Source organism: Quercus suber, unplaced genomic scaffold (genome assembly GCF_002906115.3).
Source record: "Quercus suber isolate HL8 unplaced genomic scaffold, Cork oak 2.0 scaffold_317, whole genome shotgun sequence".
NCBI classification, from domain to species: Eukaryota; Viridiplantae; Streptophyta; class Magnoliopsida; order Fagales; family Fagaceae; genus Quercus; species Quercus suber.
The window spans coordinates 27,790-36,243 of NW_027069772.1; the positions used below are offsets into that span (position 1 = coordinate 27,790).

Consider the following 8,454-nt stretch of genomic DNA (forward strand, 5'->3'; position numbering starts at 1 on the left):
TAGGATAAAAGTTAGTAATCAAATATCAATTTTTACACTCAAAAGAGCTTAAAAAGTATTTTATCTGAAATTTCATAAAATTGATGAGAAAAGACTACCTACAATGACTCAAAAGAGGCTATTTAGATTAATATTTAATAACCTTAGAATTCTAACCCATATTACATATAACACAATTAATCACTAAATGACTGTTCAAAATACTAAAGACATATAATGATAATAAAACATAACTTTTTTTTTTTGGGTAGAAATAATAAAACATAACATACAGGAATAAAAGACTAATCTTACAATAACTAGGGATTAGACAAAATAAACTATTAAATCTTCTTCATTTTGGATTAGAATAGCCCAGGAGGACGAGGACCATTCTATTCCTTCATACTAAACTCCCATACAAGGGAATAGTTAGAATATCCGTTATATATATATATATATATATTTGCATAAAGTGGACTTTATTTCAGAAATAATAAATAAATAACAAAGCTGACATAAAAACGAGAATTTGTTTCATAGCACCAGGTGATAATTGCGTAAATTTAATTGTGCAAAAAATTCAGAAAAACAAGTGTGCTTTATTGCTCAACATTTATCATTTTACAGAAAGTTTGTTGTCATTTTTTTTCTTGTTCTTAATACCATGACATAAATAATGAGTATATATTTACAAACATAAACAGTGAAGTGATTTATTTTTTACTGATAACTTGAGAAAACATTCCAAATCTGTTTTATTTCTTTTCAGATTTAACTCTTACTAGTGCCTGATATTCACAAAGACTTCTTGTGTAACAAAGGATCAGAAATGACTTGGGGCTCAAAATCTGGCTTCAAATAATGAGCAAGCAACTCTGCATACAACTCATACCGGGCAGTCATACGGAACCCCCACTTGTCTTTCAGCTGCCTACAGAGGTTAAGATCCATGTCTGTGATCAGCAACCCATCCCTGTTACGAGAAAGAGAAGGAGTACAAGAAGCATCTGGGGCTGAAAAATGACTGGATCCATAGAAATGCCCAAAATCTGCATGTTGTGGCTTTCCATCACCCGAAGTGAATGGATTGGGGAATGTCTCAGTCCCAACACGGTTGATTGACCCAACAAAGTAACTGTTTGCTATTGCAGCATTACGGGCCTGAAAAACCAACAAATAATATATTAACTTACTATTGAGAAATCTTTTCCCCTTTTTTTGGGTATTATAAAAAATTAATTAATTTAAGGTTGAAAAATTGCAAATATGTCAGTGTAACAAATGGCTGACAAATATTTTCATTTGAATGACCATCTCCTAGACCATTATCTGAATATATACTTGTAAGATAAAGTAGCTTTTGATAGATTACATAAAAAATTCATGTAGATGAACCCATCTCTCAATTGATTTTTCTAATGTGAAAGTGCCAAAGTACAACAAAATCATAATCATCTCAGAAGCAGAATCAAGATTCAAAAGAGAGAAATCCTTAAAACAAAAGTGAATTGTAATGATAAGGCTAATGGATAATAGAATCACCTCAATGGGCCACATTGGTTCACTGAGTTCACCAACAGTAGCAGAAGGGTTGAAAACAATCTCTGCACCATTCAAGCCAAAAGCTAACCAATTCAAAGGATGGTGCCTCCCATAACATATATTAACAGCGATCTTTCCATAGACTGTCTCAAAAACAGGATGCCCAGTGTTGCCTTCTATATAATATGTACTCTCATTGAAGTCACCGACTCTCGGTATATGATTCTGCCAAAATAGCCAATCTCATTATGCCCCCAAAAAAGAACCCAAAAAAAAAAAAAAATTTATAACAGTGAACAACCATCTTGTCTACCTTCCGATGCTTGCCAATTATGTTGCCATGATTTCCAATTATAACAGCAGTGTTCCAAATAGTCTCTCCATGATTGACATCCCTCTCAAGAATTGGACTTATAATGACCATATTATATTTCAGTGCAAAATCCTGAAGAAATTGTGTAGATTCCCGATCAACAGGCTCTGCAAATTCGCACCACCTCTTCTCCCGTGTACAAAAGGCAAATGGCATCATCCATGCTTCCTGAATTAAATTTACATAAATTTCATGAGATTTTTAAGCCTTGAGATGGAAGTGAATCAATAAAAGAATATTCAACCCTCACACCATGAACTACCTGCAGGCATAATATATTGACTCCTGAAGCACCGGCAGCCTCAATGATTGGCTTTAGTTTCTGATAGATAGCCCTCTTTTGGTCCAGAAAGGGCGCAGTTGTTGGAAGAGCTATAGAGTTCTGAATAAGACCAACCCTCACTATTCGAGGTGCTCTCAATAATTCTTTGTCAGCGTGAAAGCAGAAAGCCTGAAAAGATTTAATATGAAGAAAATTCAAATCAATCAATAATGTAGCAGAAATTATTTAAGATTCTTTTGTAAGTAACTAAAATTCATTAGAAAAGTTCAAACGGGACACAACCCTAGTACACAGGGAGAAAACAAAGGAAGGACCTCAAAGAATTTTTCATATGTAAAAATAATAAAGAGAACACTACGGAAGATTTCAATATGCATATTTTGCATGGAACAATCCTAAAAAGTCTTTTTTTTCACATTGTACGAAAAAATCATATATTTGAATAAGAAGAACAGATGTGTAATCTCAATTATAATAATATCAGCTGACATCATCTAAAATTGTTTTTTAACTAACTTCCTACCTTAATACCCCAAGTATTCTCCTCTCTCTTTCACTCTTTCCCCCTCCCTCTCTCCCTCCAAACCAAAACACTTGTTTTTCCTACACACGTGATGTGCATGCCATTTGGCTATGCATGGGTAGCTATTGGCATAGAGCAAACACACTAAGCCAGTAGGCAACACAGAACTGCTATAACCTCAACTAAAACAGCCAACAGATAAAATAAAATATATTTGGCCACCTTTCTACAGTGAATATTCAACTTTGAAGGTTTACTACTTTGCATGAATGCTTCTTGGAAAGTGGATGATTCTTTATGACACTTTATAATGAGATGGGTGATTTCAGTACAAGTGAACAATTCCACAGAGGTTTCTCTTAAAGCCTATAGATAAAAACAAAGAATTTTCAGCAGTCTGGATAATTATGCAGTTTATTGCTTTTAACTTTTTTTTATAGGTAAATAGGAGGAGGGGGTTGGAGGAGTTTGAACCCCCGTGTCCAGGCACCACAAGAGGTGTTGGAACTACTGAGATATCCCTCAAAACACAACCAAATTACCCCTTCATCATTAGTTATTTTGCACACATAACTACAAATGTCCATTCTCAGATAAATGACATGCATGAGCAAGATAAGCATTAGTCCCATTTCCAGTGAAACCAGTTAAGTGTTCAATCAACACCAATAGCACTTTAGCTGAAAATAGGGCCAAACCAATGCATAAAGGTCAACATTCTTATTATTTAAGCTAGATCTCCCTTGACTATCAGCTTCTGACAGTTTTTCCAGCAGTGATTGGGCATACAATAGATATATTATCATATCATACCATTCAATTCAACAACCACAGCTCAAATATTGCACTTTGAAAGCATTCGATGAGACCATTTGCTTTTCCCTTGAAAAAATAATGAGTCCATTAACTTTTTTTGACCTTTCCTCGGCACTTTTTACCACCAAAAAAAGGGGTAAGAATTCAACAAAAAAACTGAAACTTAACAACCACATCATATCCATTCCAATAACTCTAATTAATCAACTTTGTGAAATCAACGGATACATAAAGCAAAATGAAAGCAGAATCAATAGTGAACCTAGCACTTCAAACAGATTCTAAACCACCATAACAATGGCCAAGATAAATGCCTACCTTGAGGTCAAAATCACATTCTGAAGAGACAACATAAGCAGATTCTGGGAGAGCTATGTTATCATTTGCCCTCCCACAGTTAAGCCCCAGAAGCAGACGGCTGACTTCCTACAAAATTGTAATCCCATCATCAGAAAATGCCCAAATATATCTACATGAGGTCGTTTTTCCACCCAAAGCAACAAGTCACAGGTTCAAGGCGAGAAATATCAAATACCCTGCAAAGTGGGAGCTTCCCTCTTTTGCAGGGTAACCAAACTTCCATCACAATTAAGTACCAATTATAGAATTTCAAAAGTCTGTATAAGCAGCAAGTAGAATTGCTTTGGCCCCCTCAAAACAAGCAAAGCTTCTTTTTTCATCCATGGATGTTATTCACATGGTTATTTAGAGGTGTGTATATATATATATATAATGGATTTTTAACCAACTCCAGTAGTTTTAATTTATAGTTATACACAGGGGCGGAGCTATAGCATGGCTTGGGGGCCCATGGCCCCCCAAAATTTTAAAAAATTATTTTATATTATGTATAGAATTAAATATTTAAATATTTAAATATTTAGCTACAAAAATAGAAGTTGGCCCCCAAATGTTTGAGTTAGTCCAATAATGCTCTTAAAAACCAATAGAATTTGTCAATTGGCCTAATGGTTATAGAGACAAGGTAATTTTTGTTTTTTCTAATTCATTTTTTGTACATGTTTAATATCAATCTAGACAACTTTTGTATAGGTTCCTGCAAATATACATATTTGAAAGTACAATATATTTATAAATTATGACCTACTATCAAAATATTAATGTCTATATTTGTCCATGTATGATAGTTTATCTTGACTCAAAACTAATATATTAATACCAAAATTTGCCCCCCAAACAAAAAATCCTAGCTCCGCCCCTGGTTATACAGAACACCAACAATTTCTCAATTGTTCCAAATAACCTAACTACAAATACAAGGAATCGCCAAATTCAGCCACTAATAAGTTATTATAAAAATGAAAACTCTGAAGTGGAATAGTATCCAAATTCAATACAGTTCACAAAATGGAAATTGATCGCAATAAACTATCTTTCTCTATTGAAACCCGTTGGATCAATGAAATTGATTCATATATATAAAAAAAAAATGGCACTAGTTGATAAACCCAGAAAAAAATAAAAGGAAAAGAAGAAAGAAAAGAACCTGGAAGAGTTCAGGCTTGAGATTTGCGCTTAGAAGAGAGTGAAGTGAGTCATACCCACAAAGGGAACCGTCATTTAAGGCCTTGGTTTCTACTTTAACTTCTCCATTGTCAGCTTCAGTCTCATGGGTTTTCTCCATTTTCTTTCTTTTGCTTCTTTCGCAGTGAGAGAGAGAGAGAGAGACAGTGGTTGTGTGGAATGGAATACGTATATTGAATGGCTCAGATGATTGTCCCTCTCTGAATATTTTAGAGGCTGTCTCGTAGTGCGTTTGCGTCCAGATTTTAACAACGTTGGGAGACGGTTAACTTGATTTGGCCTATAAAAGCTTGTTTTTTCTTTTCTTTTCTTTTTTTGCGGAATATTCCATTTTTGCAAAAAATAATATTAAAAATTTAAAAGCTATTGTCTAAAGTTGGTGAAGTCGAGTTTTAAGCCGATGGGCGCTCACATGAATTGTATCATGTGACATTTTTAAATAAAATATCTCACTTAGAACTCGAGTTTAGTAAACTTAAATTCCGTCAAATACTTTGAGAGAGGCAAGACAACGATATTTTTATTTTTATGAAACTCGAGTTTCACTTATAAATTTTCATTTAAAATGCCACATTAGATTGTTCATGTTAGTGTCCATTAGGTTGAAACTCGAGTTTCAAAAGAAGCTACCTAACTAAATAGCTTAGGCTAAGGTTTTTAATAATATTCTTTTGCAAAAAATGAATATTTGGAGAAATAGGCCATAAAAATGTAAGGGTACATTCTTTTATGGTAACAATAATCTATTCAGGTTTGGCTTGGATCTCGTGGGCATTGAACCTAATACGATTTGAACGCGTGTTCAAAATTAATAACTTCTATTTGTATGTGTTGTGTCCTTGCTACTCTGCTAGACTCTAGTACATTGGTGAAGATTTACCTGATCAATCAATTAATCAGTGGCGACGTCACGTACAAGTTAGGGTGTTCCGAACCTGGAAAAAAAATTTAAAAAAAAAAATTTATATTTAATCTGTATTAGGAACACCCTGATCACAAAATTAGGAACACGCTCAGTAACAAAATTAGGAACACCCTCAATTTTTTTTTTTTTTAAACAGAGAATCAGATATCAAACCCATTTCATCAAAAAAAAGAAATCAAACCCATGCCACGGTCACATCGCTAGCAGAGAAATCAGAAAACCAAACCACAATACAGTCAGTCCACACAAAGCAAAAGCAAAACAAACTCCAATACAGAGGTGTTTTAGTGTTTATAAAAAATAAAAATAAAAATAAAAAATAAAAAAAGCCCCCAATACAGAGCAAACCAAAACCAAACCCATCGTCACGTTGTCGTCGCTCGCAGAGCCGTAGCTCGCTCATCATCGCCGCTGCCATCACTTGCTCGTCGTTGTCACCGCTCGCCCTTCATCGCAGATCGCTCTGCTCCGGTGCTCGCCGCTCGGACCTCGGTGCTTCCTCCCTCAAGGTATTTCTCTCTCTTTTTCTCTTTGTCTCTCAGTCTCTCTCTCTTTATCTCACTAAAATGAAAAAATGAAATGAAGTAATGAATGGTTCTCTCTCTCTCGATATTCTTTAATAGTCTAACTCAATAACTCTCTCTCTCTCTTTTGAATTCTCTGATTCACTGATTGGCTGGCCAAATTACCTTTATTTATATTTTGCTTTTGCCTTTTTTTTTTTTTTTTTTTTTTTTTTTGAATTTGGCTTTATCTTATCTGTTGGTGTTGGTCAGTGTGTTGGTATTGGTGAAATATTGATTGTCTTTTAGTGTAATGTGTATTGTGATTGTGAAATTTTCTAATTGGCAAGCTATTGTGATTGGGGTATTAGGCATGTGCTTGTCTGTTGAGTGGGAGGGGATAGATGGGCTGATGGGCTCGGGCCAGATAAACAATAATTAAAGCAGTGTAATGTGCTACACATTACACTGCTTTAATTATTGTGCTGCACATAGAACGTGTAATGTCCGACTCTTTTAGTGTAATATACATAAGGAGCTAAACAATATAACAAATTAAAGCAATTTAATTAATGACAAATAAATTAAAGTAATATAGTTTATTGTTACGCTAAATAACAATAATTAAAGCTGTATAATTAAATTAACTAATACATTATAAAAGACAAATAAATTAAATTATGTTAAGCTAAATGTGGGGGCCTTTTTTTGCTATGTTGGGCCGGGCTGGCCCTTTGTGAATGTAGGCCCAAGTGTTCTGGGTTGCAGGAGTCGAGACTGGGCCAACTGAAACTCAACTTGGCCGGTTTGTGCGCGAACTATGCCTCGTCTGCCAGGAGAGTACTTACCGCAGACAGGGTTGTTCCAGCGAAGAGCTTGCGGCAGGCAAATATAAATTGATAAAGCAAACTCATGTGTTCTGGAATGACCAGATAATTCTTCTAATAAGAAATGGCCAATCTACAATATCATTTAACAATATTTTGTCAAATAAATAATAAGGGGAAATGGTAACGGAGATTTAATCCAAAGTTTATGCAAATAAATTCAGTTTAACCCGCAGGAGTGAGGCCAAAGAGAAAGAACGCCCCTTCTCAACGCGATTAACTTCCGAGGAAAGGAAAACGGGATTCCTGCCGTGGAAGTTAATGGGTTTGAGGGAGGCGGACCTGAATGGGCACTTCTCAAAATAACTGTAGAAGAGAGCAGTAATTCGAGAGGGAGAGAAGGGAAGGGGCCTATCGGTGCATGCCACTCTTACTCACTCCATTTTTTCTCTCTTTCTCTCTTTCTTTTCCAGTCCTTTCCTAGTCATTTCCTCCTTGGTCGTTTTTTAGTATTATCCTCCTCTGTTTTCCTAAGCAAGTTACAGAGTATTTTCTTTTTAAGTTGCGTTGTATTACTCTCGTGCCTCTTGTTGTTTTTGCACATGGCAGAGGCGCCTTTTTATAGAGCCTGCCGAGATTGATTCTTTACTATTCTACCCTCTAACCGTTATTCGTCTGGTCTGGGCGCACTCACAGACCCTTACTGCTGTCTGCGAGCCCCTCTGCTACAGACAGAGACAACGTTTTGTCTGTTAGTCCGCCGCGGCACCTTGTCCTGCCGCGGTGATGTTTCTCTCTCCTATCCCTCATGGCATGCACCTATTGGTCCCCACTCAACTTTGCCTCTTTTGGGTGATATGTCATCCCAACAGGACGTATCCCCCAAAAGCGTTTGAGCAGAGACCTCAAAACAGGTCTTCCCCTCTCCCCACCTCCAAACCATGCCCTCTTACCTCTGACCCATGACCCTACCATGCCCTGTATTGGCTGGGTACAGGCTGGTGGTGTCTAGGCCTTGCGCGTAGTTTATGTCTGAAGGCTGCCTGCCATTCATGCATCTGCCGTGGGCTGGAGACATTGCTTGCATCGCCTGCTATCCGTTTCTGGCTTCCCGCCAGTTGCTGCTCTGATATCC

The 8,454-nt window shown here is 36.3% G+C and overlaps 1 protein-coding gene across 1 annotated transcript; it reads right to left on the reverse strand.

Annotated features, from left to right (window-relative positions):
* Positions 1-561: 561 nt before the first annotated feature.
* LOC111990490 (beta-ureidopropionase) lies at positions 562-5,314 on the reverse strand. The gene is made up of 6 exons (XM_024022266.2): positions 5,027-5,314; positions 3,838-3,945; positions 2,160-2,348; positions 1,838-2,065; positions 1,525-1,749; positions 562-1,143 (listed from the first exon to the last, which is right to left on the reverse strand). The coding sequence occupies exons 1-6, from the start codon at positions 5,162-5,164 to the stop codon at positions 778-780; spliced, it is 1,254 nt and encodes a 417-aa protein (XP_023878034.2). The 5' UTR covers positions 5,165-5,314; the 3' UTR covers positions 562-777.
* Positions 5,315-8,454: the final 3,140 nt, after the last annotated feature.